This window comes from Capra hircus, chromosome 22 (assembly GCF_001704415.2).
Source record: "Capra hircus breed San Clemente chromosome 22, ASM170441v1, whole genome shotgun sequence".
Taxonomy (NCBI): domain Eukaryota; kingdom Metazoa; phylum Chordata; class Mammalia; order Artiodactyla; family Bovidae; genus Capra; species Capra hircus.
Genome location: NC_030829.1, coordinates 1,737,828 through 1,757,517, shown reverse-complemented (window position 1 = coordinate 1,757,517; position 19,690 = coordinate 1,737,828). Strand labels below are relative to the sequence as shown.

The following is a 19,690-nucleotide window of genomic DNA, read 5'->3' as shown; positions in this document are numbered from 1 at the left end:
CATGGTTTTAAATTCTAGCTTATCCACATACCAGCTGTGGGACCTTCAGAGAGCTGCTTTCTTTCAGAGTCTAAGTTTCTTTTATATATTTAGGATAGTAATAACTTATCCTAGAACTGTTTTATCTTTTGTAAAATATAAAAATTTGATTGTAGTAAGCAGGTAACTCCATAACTCGCTTGTTTCTTAAAAATATTTCTGATGTCTCTTGAGTGGGACTGTGTGGTTCCATCTCATTCTTGTTTTTTTTTTTTTTTTTTCTATTTTATACATTATTGTATTTAATTTTACACCATGAGTAGAACATTATTACATTTCAAGAATCGGGGGCTTGGAGAGGTTAAATAATTGCTGAAGTTCATTGCAGCCTTCCCTAGACAGTTCTCATGGTTCCATCAAATATAGGACTCTGTTAAGTTAAACATTTTTAATCTATTCCTTTTCAATTAATTTTTACATAATGGACTCAAATTATAAACATAATAGGGGAATTATTTCAATGCTTCATGAAATTTTCATTAAAATTGTCTTGTTTCTATTGATATATTACTTTCATTTGTGTTTTGTGTACTCTTTGTATTCAGAATTGGGCTTTCCCTTGTGGTTCATTTATCCACAAAATATTTCCAATAAGATATACTGCAGAAAACAGTTACAGCTGCTATAACAAAATGCATCTTCTGACTCATAAACATTATGAACTTAAAGAATTCACTCCTTTAATAGCTTTCCAGTACCAAAATATTACAAGTAGCTACAATTAAGGCAGGCATACATTTTATCCCATTAACTATGGTATAGTGTTATTTATTTATTTATTTTTAAATTTTATTTTATTTTTTTAAAGTCTACAAGCAATAAATGCTGGAGAGGGTGTGGAGAAAAGGGAACTCTCTTACACTGTTGGTGGGCATGCAAACTAGTACAGCCACTATGGAGAACCGTGTGGAGAGTCCTTAAAAAACTGCAAATAGAACTGCCTTATGACCCAGCAATCCCACTGCTGGGCATACACATCGAGGAAACCAGAATTGAAAGAGACACGTGTACCCCAGTGTTCATCGCAGCACTGTTTATAATAGCCAGGACATGGAAGCAACCTAGATGTCCATCAGCAGATGAATGGATAAGAAAGCTGTGGTACATATACACAATGGAGTATTACTCAGCCATTAAAAAGAATACATTTGAATCAGTTCTGATGAGGTGGATGAAACTGGAGCCGATTATACAGAGTGAAGTAAGCCAGAAAGAAAAACACCAATATAGTATACTAACACATATATATGGAATTTAGAAAGATGGTAATGATGACCCTGTATGCAAGACAGTAAAAGAGACACAGACGTAAAGAACAGACTTTTGGACTCTGAGGGAGAGGGAGAGGGTGGGATGATTTGGGAGAATGGCATTGAAACATGTACACTATCATGTAAGAAACGAATCGCCAGTCTAGGTTCGATACAGGATATAGGATGCTTGGGGCTGGTGCACGGGGAATCCAGAGAGATGATATGGGGAGGGTGGTGGGGGGGGGGTTCAGGGTTGGGAACTCATGTACACCCGTGGCGGATTCATGTCAATGTAGGGAAAAACCAATACATCTCATTCTTTATATCTTTGTTATGTTACAGGGTAAATTCCCCTGTTTATTTACTTTCAGGTCGTTTTTTCTGTTTTTTTGCCAGTTCGAACAGTAAACATACTTGGCCTTATCTTTATATTTTGGTGTTTTCATTTCTGTGGAGTAGATAGCCAAAAGTGATATTGCCCCATAAAGGGTGTCCTCAGAATTGTAAGTTAATTCTTGTTGGCGTCCTCTTGAGAAAGTTCTGAGCAATTTACACCTTCCCACTAAACGCATGAGCCTGTCTCTGTGTGTTGCTGCCTCTGGCAGCTTCAGACGTTAATTAGACTTACTTTCCCCACTAATCTAATGGTTGAACCGCTAGTAAGAGTATTTGTTTTAATATGTGGTTATTTATTGGCCATTTGTATTTTCTCCAAAGGGAATTATTTGATTAGCATTCTTTGTCCATTTTTGTATTCCTTTATTTCTCTGAAGAAGTTTCTTGTATTGGAAATACTCAGTGCCGTGTCTGTTACACTACATGTATTTCCTCATGTTCTGTCTCGTCTGTTGTCTGCTTTAGACAAGTGTTGGATTTTTTTTTTTAATAGAGTAAAAAATGCCTATATCAGTCTTTTTCTTCATGGCTTCTAGTTTTTTCATCTTGCCAAAGAATGTCCCCACTCCAGTAATATAAAACACTATTCTCAGTTTTAAATACCTATTCTTTGAATTGTCTTTAATCCATTGTAATTTATTTCTACCTGCCATTTGACATAGACAGCTTCATCAAATTAGAGAACCAAACCGTCCTTCCTGCATTATCTATTTAATCTGTTACTTCATTCTGTTTTGTCTGGCAAATATTTACTATATGGAATTGTTTCTGTTTTTGTACCATACTGTTTAGCTTACCATAGTTTCGTGGTATACTGAAATATTTATTAGACAAAGTGCCCCCCCCCTTTTTTCCCCTTGATTTTATTGTAAATTCTACTTTTTATGGAAACTTCAGAATCGTTTAGTTCAGTTAAAAAGATAAACATAACCCTTTGGGATTCTGATTTGCTTTATAATTTCTATATTCATATAGAAAGCTTTATTATTATTTTTCTTGGTATATTTATTTAAAGCCTACCCACCCAGGAGAATAGAGTGTCAGAGTCTATGTCAGTGTCTTTCAGTAAAATTTTATAGTTTTTTAGGTTAAATTTATTCCTATGTAGTTTATCATTTTGTCCTTATATAGGGTCTTTTTCTACCTCTGTCTCTAGTTATTTATTGGTAGTTTAGAGAAAAGCTGTTGGTGTTTATTTATCTTGTAACTGGCTGCTGTCAAATGAGTCTTTTAATTTGTGCTAATTAATGGAATCTATTGTATTTTAGGTACACAGCGATACCATCTACAAATAAATATTTACTTTGGGTTTTTAAAATTTGATTTCTTTGTTGCATTAGCTACAGCATACAAATTAATGGATTATCCTAGAGGTAGTAGAGACTTAAGACTCATGTAAACAGTGAACTCTTTAGTATTTTGAACTTTAATATGTTTGCTTTTGGTGTCTGGTCAATAATTTCATCATTTTTAGTCAGGTTCTTTTTATTCCTCTTTTTTATTTTTTAAATGATGAAATTATCATAATGCATTTACAGGAGATTTAGAAAACGAACAAAATTACGTATTTCCATTATATATTACAATTACTATTTTAAGTACATAAATTACGATTTTTAGTTAGAGTTTCAATATCAAACTCTCAAAAATTAGTAGAGTGAATAGACAGAAAAGTAGAAGGATATAGTAGACCTGAAAAGCACTGTGAAGCAATTTACCGTAATTAAGATTTATACAATTTTCACACCACAGCAGGCTGCAAATTCTGAGTTGTCATAGACTATAAGCCAGGAGATACTGGACCACATCCAGGAATATAAAACAAAGTGCAAGAGTTTTATGGTCTAAAGGCATTGAAATCGTAGAGAATCTATTCTCCTGTTATGTTAAAAATCAAAATCAAAAGATGCTTGAAAATAACCCACGTATGTTCAAGTGCCATGTGACGTTTACCAGGGATCTTTGACTTAGCCATTGAAAGCCTTTCAGTAAAAAGACTGGAAAAGCACAGAGTGTGATTAGAGAAGAAAGCATTTAAATTAATCAGAAATTAGTATCAAAGGTACTTTAAATCCCACATGTAGGCAGGTTCTTCTTATTCTCATTATACCTAAGTCATGAAGAGACGGACTCGAGTAAATGTTTGAAAGCGTATTTTGAGTAATGGATCCTTTTCTGATGGTTCAGCCATTAGTCTTGATTCTGAATGAGATAGTATTTAAGTAATCCTAATCCTCCCAATTATTGTGATTATTGTTATTTTCAGTTAGGACTTCCATGTAATGAATTTTGAGGGGATACAGTTCAGTCCATTATTAAAAGACAAGGAATGCAGAAGCAACAAAAATAGAAATGAAGAGTCTGCGTGAGAAAATGTGTTCATATCTCGGACTTGATAGCCTGTGTCTTCCTCCTCCATGGTTAATACTGAGAAGGTCTTGTGCCAGTGTCTGTCCTCTCTCTTCCTCCGCTTCCTTCCATAAAATTCATTTTTAAACCCACAGTTCCCTGAGATTCTACAGTTATTAATCTAAGATGCTTGCTACTCAGGGCCCATTCGTTTTGTTTGTTGTTTTTTTGGGTGTGTTTTATTTGTTAGGGGCCATTCATTTTAAAGGCTCATATCTCTTTTTATTCTAGCAAATCTCATAGTTTAATTTTTGATTATAATTTCCTTTAATCCGTTTTCTCTTTGCCCTTTTTGGACCTCATATTATTTGGAAGTTGAACCTTCTGAATTCATTGTTTACCTCTCCTCTTTAATGTTTTCCAGCCCTTCTTTTTGTCACACCGTTTGAGATATTTCATCTTGTAAGCCTTTTATACATTTAAAGTCTTTAATTTTCCAGAGTTCGTTCTTTCTTGCTCTGTTTCTTGGTACTAATGTAGTTATCTTTATTAGTTTTCTTTTAGTTGAAGTAAAACATAAACATGTACCAATGGTAAGTGTGACCAGTTAGCAGGAAGTAAACAAATGCGTGTTAGCTCTCACGTTAGGAAAGAGATAGGACATTGCTGGCGCTCCAGTCACTCTCTCCTCCCTCCCGCTTTAAGATTCACATTAGGGAAGAGACATGACATTGCTGGCGCTCCAGTCACTCTCTCCTCCCTCCTGCTTTAGGATAACTCTGTCCTGACTGGAAACACAAAGGATCGTTGTGCATGTTTGGCTGTTTCCTCTGAGACCGTGTCTGTGAAATTTATCCTGTTCCTGCCTGTGGCAGCGCCCCGTTTAGATCTCTGCTTCGTGGAATCACAGTCTATGAATGTGCCGCAGCCTGTCTGTCTGTATGCTTGTTTCTGGATATGTGGATCATTCCCAGTTTCATGCTAACTATGGACAGTGCTGCTGTGAACATTCCTTTACGTGTCTTTGGTGCATGTATGCGTACATTTTTGTTGTATGTGCTGGCATGGATTTTCCCAAAAGTAGAGTCTGAGACAAAGTGTGGTGGTGGTGGTTTAGTGGCTAAGTTGTGTCCAACTCCACAGACTGTCGCCTGTCAGAGTCCTCTGTCCATGGGATTTCCCAGGCAAGGATACTGGAGTAGCTTGCCATTTCCTTCTCCACGGGATCTTCCTGATCCAAGGATTGAACCCAGGTCTCCTGCATTGCAGGCAGATTCTTTATTGCTGAGCCACTAGGGAAACCCTGCAGGCAATTTACTTGTAAACTGAGCCCATGAAGCGAGAGTGATGGACAGGGAATGAAAGAGGTGCAAGGGAGCCTCTGTGAGCATCAGTTGGAGATGGGCTGTTACAGTGAGGGGCTGGCGCCCAGCCCGGCAGGCCCTCCGAGGAGCCTTGTGGACTGCCTGCCTGTCCTGTCAGAGCCGCCTGCCCGAGGGATGGGGAGGGATGCAGGGCATCTGCCGCTTCCCAGCACTCTTGCCTGGAAAATCCCGGGGACGGAGGAGCCTGGCGGGCTGCCATCTATGGGGTCGCACAGATTCCGACAGGACTGAAGCGACGCAGCAGCAGCAGCAGCAGCAGCAGCAGCAGGCCTCACTGGTTAGGGGTGGCACCAGGGCGTTACCTCCATGTACTTTTGGGTAGGACGTGCATACATGCCTTTGAATGCCTTTTAACACAGGTTTTAAAATTTTAGGATTAACTAGAGGACACATCTTAGAAGGCTTCATTATATAGAATAGAATGTAAGTGTAAGTATTATCAGTCTTGTTATAAAAACAAATTTAATTGAAACCAGGATGTGGAAGGGAGAATGTAAGTGAAAAAGCTATATGTGGGTGAAAAAAAATCTTTTTTTTTGTTGTAGGATAAACAGATACTGTCTCAAATGGCACATTATTTAAAATTATGATGGCAACTGTAGCTTCTAGGAAAAGTTACAAGGCAGAAACAGAAAGTAGTTGATGTCTGGTGAGTGTAAGTGGGTTGCGAGGAATGCTTGTTCAGGAACAATTCAGTAAGACTTGAATTTTCTACCATATACAGGTTAATTTAATAAATTATATTAAAATCTTAGTTTCCATATACTGATACAGAAGAATCTTTAGGATTTGTAAGTGGAAAAAAAGCAAGTTATACAACAGTGAGTTGTATGTAGCTCCAGTTTTGGTGAGTATTATGCACGTGTGCACACACATGCACACACACACACATTATGCACGTGTGCACACACACACACACACGCTGCTAAGTCGCTTCAGTTGTGTCTGACTCTTTGCGACCCTGTGGACTGTCACCGGCCAGCCTCCTCTGTCTGTGGAATTCTCCAGGCAAGAATATAGGAGTATGTTGCCATTTCCTCTTCCAGGGATCTTCCTGACCAAGGGATTGAACCCAGGTCTCCTGTGGCTCCTGCATTGCAGATGGGTTCTTTACCACTGAGACACTGGGGAAGTCTGCATGTGTGTACACACATGCACACACACACACAGACATATGCATGTATACTTATATTTGTGTGATAAAGATGGAGAAAAGGTTGAAAATGGGGCAGAGAAACCAAGGGACTAAGTGAGACTGTTTTGACTCATGCAGATATATTTATTGCCAAGTGAAATAAGCCAGACACAGAATGACATAGCCTGTATGATTTCGCTTATACCTGAAAATATACATATATGAAGATATGAAACAGTCAAAACCATAGAAGCAGAGTAGAACGGTGGTGCAGGGCCCAGGAGAAAGTGATGACCAGGGACGCAGAGTGTGTATGAGTGATACATGCAGCGTCATGCTGACAGCTCTCAGCACCGCATTGTGCACTCAGCATTTTTTAAGGGTAGATCCTACGGGTTAAGTGTTCTTACCACAGGCACACCCAGGGCACTTGCAAATAATAATCGCAGTGCAGGGATGAGAGGAGACTTTCAGAGGCAACAGATAATGGCTGTCGCCTTGACGCTGCTGGTGGTCTCATGAGTGTGCTGTGCTGGGCCAAGTCGGTCCAATCTGTCTGACGCCTTGCGATCCTATGGGCGGCAGCCCAGCAGGCTCCGCTGTTGCAGGGTTCTCCCGGCAGGAATCCTGGGTGGGTTGCCGTTCCCTTCTCCAGGGGCTCTTCCTGACCCAGGGATCCCGCGTCTCTAAAAGTCTGCGTTGGCAGGCAGGCCACCTGGCGCCGCCGGGGAAGCCCTTAGTGAGTGTATACTTATTCCCAAACCCACTGACTTGTATTTATTAAATATGTTAAGCTTTTCATGTGTCAATCATACCTCAGTAGATTGGTTTAAAAGGAACATTAAGTATTCCTATAAGATAAAACTGAAAAATCTCTAATGGACCAGCCTGATTAAAATTTCCGAGTTTATATGTTGAATTTGTATCTTTATTTTGTCAAGAAAGTAGTAAACTAAAACTTACTTTACTTTTCTCTTTAACCTGTAAAACCTGATTTAAAGCTTTTAATTTGAATATTGGTTTAGTAGTGTCCAGGATAGCATCATAACAGCTAACATATTACAGAAATGGATCTTCTGTATTTTGAGGAAGAATAACAATTTGTTCTGCAATTTGGGAAGTTAAAAATATATGTGCACCTAATTCCTCCTTTTCTCCTGAGGCCTCTTAAGCTGCTTATTTCTCTGCCTCCCCTTCTTCTGCCCATGTCCCTGAGCTGAGGGCTCCTGTCACCCAGCACAGTGAGACACACACCACACCGGAAGATGAACCACTTACTCCTAGAGGGAGCACTTTTTGTGGGCGGGAAGATAGCTTGAGTCTGAAGGTCCGAGGGGTGCTGCTTTTAGCTGTTATCCTTATGAATATTTAATTTGGGGGTAAAATGATAATTAAAGCCACAATAGAATTTATTATTCCTGTTATTGATATATGATCACAATAAGTTGGCATAAATACAGCAATGGCGAAGAGGCAAAACTCTCTTCAGGTGAAAGCATATTTGATCTTTCCTGAAAATTAGATGAAATTAAAAGTTAGATTTAACTATGTTGTTGAAAATTAATTCTCTAAAACACACATGAACACACACACACCCGTTCCATGTAGCGTTAGCATATGCTCTCTTTTTAATTACTGTAGAAAGGGTGAAGTTGGAAGCTGGCTGCTGCATTCCTCTTTCGGTATTTTCAGTTACAGCTGCGTGTGTTTATTACCTGGCAGATCTCTTATGCTCTGACCCTGTGTGAGCTGCAGTCATTAGCAGGAAGATTAGGTGACTTAGAGGACGGTGATTGGCTGCAGCATGAAAGCAACTTAGAGGGGTGATTTGTGCAAAGCACAGAGACCTAAATCAGGTATGTCCTTACTGCCCCTGGGCTCTGTGAGGGGCTTGCTGTAGTACGCTGTCAGAAACGAGGTGTTTACATACCACTATGGAAAGATTTCGCCTGAAGAAGTTACTTGTATGTACCTGCTTATGATCTTGTGTTTTACTTACAAACCAGTTTGAATCTTTCAGAGTGTAATAGTGAAGCTACAAGAAATGTCAGGCTTAATAGCACTGGCTTAGAATAGTGATCATCATTCTCTGTGTCTTTGGCTGTGCAAGTCATCTGCTGAAAAGTAAATCCTTGCATGATGTTAGCAGTGTTGTAGCATTTTTAGTAATTATTCTGTAAAATATATATTTTTGATTAGTTGGTATTACTTTAAGTGGTTTTATATGGCTAAGGTATTAGGAAAGAAATTACTTTGTCTTAATGGTTGAATATGTTTTGAAGCTAAGCTGAAGTATTTGAGAACTCTGAAATTGCTTTCCATGCTTAATAATCATACTTTATGGGAGATGTTCCCTTCTGGGCTCTAGCCCTCCGTCTTACAGTGAAGAAATCACTTTGTGATGGGGATCGTCTGATGCTGTTGCAACAGTGGATTTTGTAACCCTCAGGTGTCAAAAGAGGAAATAGGCCGAATCTACAACTGTATTGTTAAATAACTGTTTAGCATTCCCTTCCTTAATTTTATGCCTTTGGCATTTTGTTAAAAATCTCATTTTTGATCATTTGACCAAAACAGTACAAATTGTGGATTTTGCTTAAGTAACTGTGAGAGGTAATAGTAAGGTCTGTTTGATACAATGCTTAGTTTTGTTTGATGTTGCTGGGCATTCCGACTTGTAAATTGACGTTTGATTTTATAATGGGTTAATGCTGGGCTTTTTTGTTTGTAAACTGATTGATTAAATTCCACACTGTTAAGTGCCTTTCTATGTTTGACTGTTAATTGTGCTCACAAGGAAGTGTATCCCATGTAAATTTTTCAGCCCAGTGTCTTGTCCTTTGGAACACACACAGCAGTCAGTGCATTTAACCAAGGGCAGGCCCTGCTTGGTGCTGAACAGACAGCGGTGAGTGGAACACACTGGATTCCCTTCTGCTTGGAGCTGATTGTTCAGACTTAAAAGTTAAGCAACTAGTTACATAAACATGTAATTACATGTTTAATAAATACTGTAAAGGAGCACTGTGTGTTCTTGGCCTGTATAATTGTGACCTTGCACTATTGTCTCCTGGCTAAAGAACCACAAGTTCCTTAAGCTTTGTGTGTGTGTTAAACGAGAAGATTGAGCTGGGAAAGTACTCCATACCTGTGGCGTACTGTGGTGTATGGATGGCGCCCCATCCATACCTGTGTAAGGCCTGGAATGGAGAAGATAATTCACTCACCCCTTGAAGTCTTATCATGGGGAGCCTCCCCCCCCCCCCCCCGCCCAGCTGTAAATTAATTGATAAGCTGGCAGTTTGATTATATTACAGTTTTTGATTCACTGATGTAGCCCCAGTATCTGGAATGATGCTTAGGCACATAGTGTCCACTCAGTAGGTATTTTTTGAATAAATGGATGATCCAGGCTCCTAGTCATTATTTAAGGAAATGAGACTTTTCTGTTATGTTTTCTATCAGATCCATGGGGTCAGAGTTAATAATGAGGAAAAGGGTAGGCAAATAGACCATATTTGTGAGGGGGTTTCCTGGCTCTTTCCTGTTGATTTTTCAGTGAAAAAAATCCAGTGAAATTCTAAAAATGCCTAACCCCTGGCTGACCAGAACTGGGCAGTCTTGACGGAATACCTGCTACGCCTGCTGCTGTCCGGCTTCTCTGCATGTGTATTTTCTGTCTTTGCCTGTGCATTTTCCTTCCTCCTTGTTTTCTGTGCATCTTAATTATTGATGGAGTTGACATAGTTTTTTAAAAGCTCATTTCAGAATTAGATTTTATTATTGTCATTTCTTTTAATATGGAAAAGGCAATGGCAACCCACTCCAGTACTCTTGCCTGGAGAATCCCATGGGCAGAGGAACATGGTGGGCTGCAGTCCATGGGGTCGCTAAGAGTCCGACACGACTGAGCGACTTCACTTTCACTTTCTGTTAATTTATATATACTCAGTGGGCTCCCCAGGTGGCGCTAGTGGTAAAGAACCCATCTGCCAATGCAGGAGACATAAGAGATGTGGGTTCTATCCCTGGGTCGGGAAGATCCCCTGGAGGAAGGGATGGCAACCCGCTCCAGTCCTCTTGCCTGGAGAATCCCATGGACAGAGGAGCCTGGTGGGCTACAGTCCGTGGGGTTGCAAAGAGTCCGACAGGACTGAAGCGACTTGATAGCCTAAAGTAAGTTTTTTCTGTGTGTTTTTGGTGTGTGTGCTGAATTAGAACTGGAATGAAGATCTCCTCATAGCAACAGTGCCATGAGTATTTGTGATTTATAATTTCAGGTAGACCCTGAGGAGGCTTTCCATCTGTCTGTGACTCTTGTGCTTTGTATTGAAGTCTCTGACAACGAAGCATCTACTGACAGTCTCCTTTATTATTGGAGGCTCACTTGCCGACTTCATGCCTCACGCCTCTTTGAGTTCTCTTGCTCTTAGACTCTTTGACCTCTTCACTTTTTTCCTTTGTAACTTTCCTTAAAGCTCAGATTGTCTTTAGTGTTAATCATGATATGTGTTTGAAATAAAAATTTCTGAAGCTTTGTTCCAGTGTCGAAATCTCACTTCCTCCTCTGTCTGTTGACAAAGCATTTTTTTCAGGGCTTCACAATTATTTCTGTGGGAATCATGTGATTACCTGAGTTTAAAATTTGCCATGTTAAATTTCTTTAACTTTCTGTATACCTTTTACTCCTCTTCCACTTATTTTAGAGTAATGCATTAATCAAAAATGCCAAGTGAATTCTTGAGAAACTATGAATATCATTTTTTGGCTTTTTATCTTGTGAAATAGTAATCATTGATGATTTCCCCCCTTTAGATTAAGAAAGATTATTTGCTTACTCTTAAGGTTTTTGCCCATAAATTTAAAGGTTTTTAAATATTAAGGTCAACTCTTGGTGATGGGTGGGATGAGTTTGGGAATATTTGGAAGACACTTGAGTTTTGTAGGACAACATTACTATTTATATATACGTTGTTAGATTGCCCTAGGAATCCTGGGAAAATATTCTGACATACAAATCAGGCTTTAGAGCACTACTTAACAGATTTAGAGTTGCTTGTAATAGAGTGAGAGTATATAGTAACTTCACTGTTTACTTATGAACTGAAATGTATATTTCCTTTTCTGAAGGATGAAAACAGTGTGAATGAAGTGAGAGTGGTCCCTATAAGGTCTCCTAAAGTGGCTGAGGGCAGGAAGCAGCCTCTGTTGCTGTACGATTGAATATGTGAGGCTGAGGTCTGTAGCTGGAGAAGCCAGTGGCACCCCAGTCCAATACTCTTGCCTGGAAAATCCCATGGACGGAGGAGCCTGGTAGGCTGCAGTCCATGGGGTCGTGAAGAGTTGGACACGAGTGAGTGACTTCACTTTCATACATTGGAGAAGGAAATGGCAACCCACTCCAGTGTTCTTGCCTGGAGAATCCCAGGGACAGGGGAGCCTGGTGGGCTGCCATCTATGGGGTCGCACAGAGTCGGACACGACTGAAGCGACTTAGCAGCAGCAGCAGCAGCAGAGGTCTGTGACGTGACCAGGGATGTGGTGGGCAGACTGGAAAACATGGATGGATGATTGGGCTCCACCTAAGCCACTGGGTCAGCATCTCCAAGACTGGGCACAGGAAGCTGAATCTTAACAAGCCCTCTCGGTATGTGTGAATTTATTAGATAGCATAAATCCTGAAAATTTCCCAACTAATACAGTTCTAGATCCTCATAAGAGTTACTTGCCTTCTCTTGGCATTTCATCCTAGGTACTTAATGTACTTTCTATGAATAATTCTCCTAGAGGGCCGTAATACTGTTTCAGGATACATGCTGAATCTTCACATCAGTTTTAGTGAGGAAATTAATAGATACTTATTTCCGTAATTGTTAAGGTTTTCTAATTGGTCTAGTTTTAAAGCTATGGGGCCAGTGAGAGGGCGTTTTTGGTCTCCTTTCTTTGATTGGGTGAAGTGCGGGCTCTCTGCGGCTGTGCCCTTGCGCTTGGCACGTTCACATGGCGCCGCGCCTCACAGCTCCTTGCGGGGTGAGTGACCCTTGTAGATGAGGACGAGGCACGTACGTGACCTGGCTTGCAGAAGATTGCATGTTTCAGTCTGCTTCTGCACTCACATGGCTAAAATAAAGCAATAAAAAAACAAAAGCAAAACCCAGTGAGCTCAGAGGTCTGCCCTGACTGCCAGAGGTAACCAGCTTTGCTGCTGCTCGCCTGTCCCTCCAGTGCCCGTTGCGCGTGTTCAGATAGCCCTCGTCTGGGGACTCCTGAGCAGAAGCTGTGACAGCGTGCTGTACGTGCAGTTCTCTGCCTCGTGGGTGTCTCACTGTGTAATGGGTCTTAAATGTTTTCATGTCAGTGTATAGCGTCTTCGTGTTTTAGCAGCTCGGTATTCCAGAGAGCGCGCTGCCGTTCCTCTTTTAGGGACCCTGGGGGTGGTTTCCAGTGTTTTCCAGTTGCAAGCTGTAGTAAGTAACCTTGCACATATGTCAGTTCATATACAGAGAATTTAAACTTTCTGTGTGATCTTATGTGGATAATTCTTAAAGCTGTTTTCTTCTATGTTATAGAGCAGATTTATTCTGAATAATTACCTTATTTTATAAATAAAAACTTTAAGCCATGGCAAAATAATTTTCTGAAGATTAGAGTCAGACAAGCTTGCATTGACACCCTTATTCCTTTTTATTCTTCATTTATTTGCGCTTTCCCAGTGCCTTGGATTTGTTTCATTCTAGGCAGGCTTTATAAGCACTGGCTTGTTGGCTTACTCGTCTGAGGTTAAGAATGAAAACAGTTTGATGTCGAGGTGGCTCTTGGCTTTTGCTATTTTTAGTTTTCCACTATGTTCTTGAAGTTAAAAAATGAAGGAGCGTTCTTTTCCTAGATGCAGATTTAAAAGTAACTGACATGTTAAATTGAAACTTGAATTTATTATTTTTAAAAATTACCAAAATTACATGTTTATTGTAACGAAAAAGTAAACACTGTAGGATTGTCTGTTTCTGTGACACAGTGTCAGTGGCTTGATGTTTAACCTTACAAATATTTGCTATTTCCATGCATTTTTTGTATATATTTTTAAAAGGAGCAAAGTAAAACTGTATTTCATATGGTATAGTAACTTAATCTGTGGTAAGCATTATCTGGCTTAAAGCATTATCCTAAGATGGTAGAATTGAAAATGAGGTATATTTGCTTCAGAAATGCATTTCTACCTTGAAATATCAATGACTTCATTCTGAGAGATTTTTAAGATCTAGCCATGTGCACCCTGCATTTTTTAAGCAGTTTTATTGGTTTATTTATTTGCCTGCACCGGGTCTTGGTTGTGGCATGTGGGACCTTTGATCCTCACTGTGGCATGCGATATTTTCATTGTGGCCTGTGAGCTCTATTTCCCCCACCAGGGACAGAGCCGGGGCCCCCTGTACTGGGGGCGCAGTCTTAGCCACTGGACCACCAGGAAGGTCCCTGGACCCTGCTGATTTTGTTGAATTACTTGTACTATGTTGAGATAGGCAGTGTGTGTGCCTACTTAATATTTGCCTTTGAAACAAACTGCCTGACTTAGATTTCACAGTTGTTGGAAAGGAGATAACATTTTTAAGGGAAGGGAGCAATACAGATACCTGCTCCCTGCTTTTTTTTTTTTTTTTTAACAGTGTTAAGTGTTGTAATTTTTCCAGACCTCAAAAATTTTAACTTTAGTTTATTTTGCAAGTTACCTGTGAAAGCATTCTCATTGAAAACCCAAACATTAACAATAAAATAATATTCTCACTTGGCTTTCAGTTGCTTACTCAAGGCTTCACAGAGTCTATGGAAAGCAAAGTGGGTGAGCTGTGAGAAGATGAGTTTTCAGACATTCTCTGTGTTACATGCCCCCTTTTTCACACGTGGCAGTATTTTTCCATGGTAGATGTTTAGAGGTCAAAGAATATGCATATTTTAAATAAATAAATACTGTAAGCTTGCCCAATCTCAGCTGCTTCTGTGTTAGCTAATTATTAGTGGTACATCTAAACATGTAAATGCATCTTTGATAGAAATAAGAGGTTATTATTGTTGTTAGGGATGAGAGAAAAACTGTATTGTTTTGCTTCCTTGGCAGTTCTTGTGAAATGGAAGTTTGGAATGGGAGCAGTTAATCCCTTTTAGAATACTCAGAGTGTTTGCTACCTCTTGGATCATACAACTCATGTCTTTTGTTTAAGAACAGAGGTGGCTTCTTTTTTTGTATCTCCCTGCATGCTTAGTGGCTAAATCGCACGAGCTCATCGGAGGGAACGTAAAGGTTTCGTGAGTGAGGCACGCCTAAGGATGGCTGATTTACTGGTTCTTAATTCTTGTATGTGTTTCCTGCTTTAGCCTCTGCTCATTTCTAGAGGAGTGTGACTGCTGTGAGTTAGTTTAATCACACACAGTCTTCTTTAAACTTAGTTCATTACATGAAAATGTATCATGGTCTACATGGCCTGCCCCCCAATTCTTTACATATAAATCCTTAGCAAGTTATTTAACTTACGAGTTTCATGTATTGAATTGAATCCCAGTCCTTTAGAGTCATATACCTCTTGATATCCAGGTTTGTTTGATTCTGCAGTTTGGATATCTAGCCTCCCTCCAGAAATTAAGATTGGATATTGAGATCTGTGTTTTCCTAATATACTGTATCTGTTTCTGAGTTTTGAGTAGCAAGTAGTGAGGGTTTGGATAGCAGTGAATTTATTTGAAAATTTAATCAAATTGATTCAGTTCCTGAGTTTTAAGATATGAGAATTAGGACACTGAGAGTTTAGATAGCCAGGAAATAGTTGTATATAAATTTACTTTGTATGCACTGAATAAAAAGCTATACCCCAAAGTAAGATATTTTAAGGTCAAGAGTTGGATGAGACCTTGAAAGATCATTTTATCCAAGCAAACTCCAGTTTTGGTCCTTTCTGAAACACTGATCCTTCAGGTGATGCTTGGACATGGAATGTGATGAGAAGCTGACTGTGTGACGTGTCCTTCTGATCTGTTGCTCTAAGTGGAGAGGAGGCGCAGGGCAGTTAGAATAGCCACAAGGGCCATGGGGATGGTTGGGAGCTTGTCTTCCTGCTGAACTTGAAAAATATAATCTGATGCGTAAAATAACTTTCTTCTGGGAAACTAATAGTAAGTGGAATACTAACAGGGTTGTAATTAATATTATTTTATTCGTATTCAATTCTCTTATATTCATTTGCCTCTCTTGCCTACAAAGTTATCATTTAAAGCTTAAGAACCTTCAAAAAGAACAGATTACTTATTTCCTTCTTGAAGGCTTTTTTGCCAACCCTCCTGCTTCGTGCTGTGCTTAGTCACTCAGTCTGGTCGGACTCTGCGACCCCATGGGCTGTGGCCCGCCAGGCTCCTCTGTCCATGGGGATTCTCCAGGCAAGAATACTGGGGTGGGTTGCCGTGCCCTCCCCCAGGGGATCTTCCTGACCCCGAGGTCGAACCCAGGTCTGCCGCACTGCAGGCAGATTCTTCACCATCTGAGCCACAGGAAAGCCCAAGAACACTAGGGTGGGTAGCCTATCCCCTCTCCAGCTGATCTTCCCCTCTCAGGAATTGAACTGGGGTCTCCTGCATTGCAGGTGGATTCTTTACCAGCCGAGCTACCAGGGAAGCCTGGGAGGAGTGTAGTGCCTAATTTTGTCTGAACAGAAACATCGTCCATTTCCTGGTGCCCATCTTCCTCTTGCTCATTGCCCTCTTAATTACACCCGGCTCCTTTCTGCTCCTTTCTGGCTTTTTGGCCCTTTCTGGACATCCTTTTCTTGCACTCATCCCTTGCTTTGATCCTCTGACAGAGGCGCTGTGGGACGGAGTCTCTCCAGGGTGGGTCTGTGCTGAATGAGGTTCCGTGTTCTGGATTCCCGTGTACTACACACGTGCACGCTCGCTGAAGGGATCCAGGTCACGCTCGAAGTTCAGACAGGCCTTTATGACATCAGTCAGCTCTTCCTCAGAATCTCTGTCTGCCTCTTCAAAACCTCAGTGTCATCCTCTGTCGTGTATCCCAGACCCAGGTTTGCTGAGGACAGGAGGGTCCTTGTGTCCCGTCCCTGCTCCGTGTACTCCGCTCTCCATCTTCGTTACCTGAGGCTGAGCAGATTTCCCTGAGGCGCCAGAAGTGGCAGGTGGTGTCCCCCTTGTCGGCCTTGCCCACAAGAGGGGGTGCACGGTGGCCCTCAGGAGCTGTGCTGGGAGGTCTGGGGGGCCGAGGAGTGGGGGTGCACTGTGGCCCTCAGGAGCTGTGCTGGGAGGTCTGGGGGGCTGAGGAGTGGGGGTACACCGTGGGCCTCACGGGATCTCTGCCGGGAGGTCTGGGGGACCGTGGATTGGGGGTGCACTGTGGGCCTCAGGAGCTGTGCCGGGAGGTCGGGGGGCCGTGGAGTGGCGGTGCACTGTGGGTCTCAGGAGCTGTGCCGGGAGGTCTGGGGGGCTGTGGAGTGGGGGTGCACTGTGGGTCTCAGGAATTGTGCCGGGAGGTCTGGGGGGCTGTGGAGTGGGGGTGCACTGTGGGCCTCAGGAGCTGTGCCGTGAGGTCTGGGGGGCTGTGGAGTGGGGGTGCACTGTGGGCCTCAGGAGCTGTGCCGGGAGGTCAGGGGGACTGTGGAGTGGGGGTGCACTGTGGCCCTCAGGAGCTGTGCCGGGACGTCTGGGGGGCTGTGGAGTGGGGGTGCACTGTGGGTCTCAGGAATTGTGCCGGGAGGTCTGGGGGGCCGTGGAGTGGGGGTGCACTGTGGGCTCTCAGGAGCTGTGCCGGTGAGGTCTGGGGGGCTGTGGAGTGGGGTGGGGTCAGGAGCTGTGCGGAGGGGGGCTGTGGAGTGGGGTGCACTGTGGGCCTCAGGAGCTGTGCCGGGAGGTCAGGGGGACTGTGGAGTGGGGGTGCACTGTGGGTCTCAGGAGCTGTGCCGGGAGGTCAGGGGGACTGTGGAGTGGGGGTGCACTGTGGGTCTCAGGAATTGTGCCGGGAGGTCTGGGGGGCCGTGGATTGGGGGTGCACTGTGGGTCTCAGGAGCTGTGCCGTGAGGTCTGGGGGGCTGTGGAGTGGGGGTGCACTGTGGGCCTCACTGGAGCTGTGCCGGGAGGTCAGGGGGGCTGTGGAGTGGGGGTGCACTGTGGGTCTCAGGAGCTGTGCCGTGAGGTCTGGGGGGCTGTGGAGTGGGGGTGCACTGTGGGTCTCAGGAGCTGTGCCGGGAGGTCTGGGGGGCTGTGGAGTGGGGGTGCACTGTGGGCCTCACGGGATCTCTGCCGGGAGGCCTGGGGAGCTGTGGAGTGGGGTGCACTGGGGGGGGGGGGGGGGGGCTGTGGAGTGGGGTGCACTGTGGGCCTCACTGGAGCTGTGCCGGGAGGTCTGGGGGGCCGTAGAGCTCACCTGTGGGGGGAAGGGGCTTCTGCCATCTGTCTCAGCCAGTGACACAGAATCTTGTGCACACTGAGTTCATGATAAGTAGTTTATGAGTATTCTATCATGTTCCTTTGAAAGTTAAGTTAGAAGTCGAGAAGCGACATTAAAGCTAAAATTTTCTTTTAAAAATAGTCTGTGTAATGTATTACAGTAAATATGGTTAGTCTTTTTGTTGAGCAGAAAAGTGGAACAAAACTGTTCACAGCTCAAAGGTGGACTGTCCTTAGAGGCTAAAATTTGAGTTTGGCTTTTCCTTTGTAGGCAAATAAAAAGTTCTTACAACTTTGGTTCTTAGTGATTTACGATTGAAAGTGAAACATGTTAAGTCTATGGACTTATTTTTGACCATTGTACATTTAACCATAATCCAGTATCCAATACTAGTATAGGTGATTTAAGTGGGATTCTTTCTGTCTAGAATACCTAAAAGCAAAAAAAAAAAAAAAAAAAAGTGTTCTATATTGATATCTAAGGGTTTCCCTCAAACCCGATTCTCTGTAATTTCTGATTAACTTCTAATTTCTGAGAGTCATTCCACTGAAGTGAATATGTGTGCCAGTTACTTAGTAATTTCCATGGACGCCCAGAAAATCTTTGTCATTTCAGTTCTTTCCATGAGACTTTAAATGGTCTTCTGTGGATTAAAAAAAAAAAGCCTATAAACATACTTTTAAAAGAATGTAGTTAGCCACAGTATGAATTCGGTTCTTTGACAGGAAGGTCCTCTGTTACATATTTCTGGCTGTCTCAAATAACACACCTAGCAGTAGGCCCTCGGTGTATATTGATTTCATGAATTAATGAGAATAATTTCTTTTTAGGGTCCCGATGAAGAAGCTGTTGTGGATCTTGGCAAAACCAGCTCAACTGTGAACACCAAGTTTGAAAAAGAAGAACTAGAGAGTAAGTTTGTTTAAAGTAACTTTTGTTTAGCAATATAAACAGACAGTGAGTGTCTGTTAGTGTCCTTTAAGTTTTACTTATTTGTTGAAACTATTGTTGTTGTTGCTGTAGAGCATTCATTTATAAGAGTGTTCAACACTTTTCTGAACATAGTTTAATTTTTCTAAACATAGTTTAAAGAATATATTACAAAAACCTGCGCAACCACTACCCGCATCTACAAAGAGAACATTCCTTGAAACATAAATATCAGAATGATTTTCAAATTTTACTAATGGTCACCATTACTTACCTTGGAAATCGAATGCCACAATTATAAAATCAGTTAATTCTTTAAATTTTTTTTTTTAACAAGCTGCTGCTGCTAAGTCGCTTCAGTCGTGTCTGACTCTGTGTGACCCCATAGACGGCAGCCTACCAGGCTCCCCCGTCCCTGGGATTCTCCAGGCAAGGACACTGGAGTGGGTTGCCATTTCCTTCTCCAGTGCATGAAAGTGAAAAGTGAAAGTGAAGTTGCTCAGTCGTGTCGGACTCACAGCAACTCCATGGGCTGCAGCCCACCAGGCTCCTCCGTCCATGGGATTTTCCAGGCAAGAGTACTGGAGTGGGCTGCCATTGCCTTCTCTGTCTAACAACCTGGTTAACTTGAATTAAGAGCAAAATATAATGTGCCAGAATAATAAGCCACAGTTATCACTGGTGTCATCTAAATGTTCATTTTATAGGTCTGTTAATCAGCCTTTTAAAATACTTATAAAAACCTCAGCATAGAATTATGTAGCAA

At 41.9% G+C, this 19,690-nt stretch overlaps 1 protein-coding gene across 4 annotated transcripts in view; it reads left to right on the top strand.

Annotated features, from left to right (window-relative positions):
- Positions 1 to 19,690, top strand: part of SLC4A7 (solute carrier family 4 member 7) — a 124,682-nt gene that overhangs the window by 24,292 nt on the left and 80,700 nt on the right. For all 4 annotated transcript variants that reach the window (XM_018067218.1, XM_018067222.1, XM_018067219.1 and 1 more), the window contains exon 2: positions 18,825 to 18,906. In XM_018067218.1, coding sequence (XP_017922707.1) covers positions 18,825 to 18,906 — 82 coding nt within the window. The remainder of the gene's footprint in view (positions 1 to 18,824; positions 18,907 to 19,690) is intronic.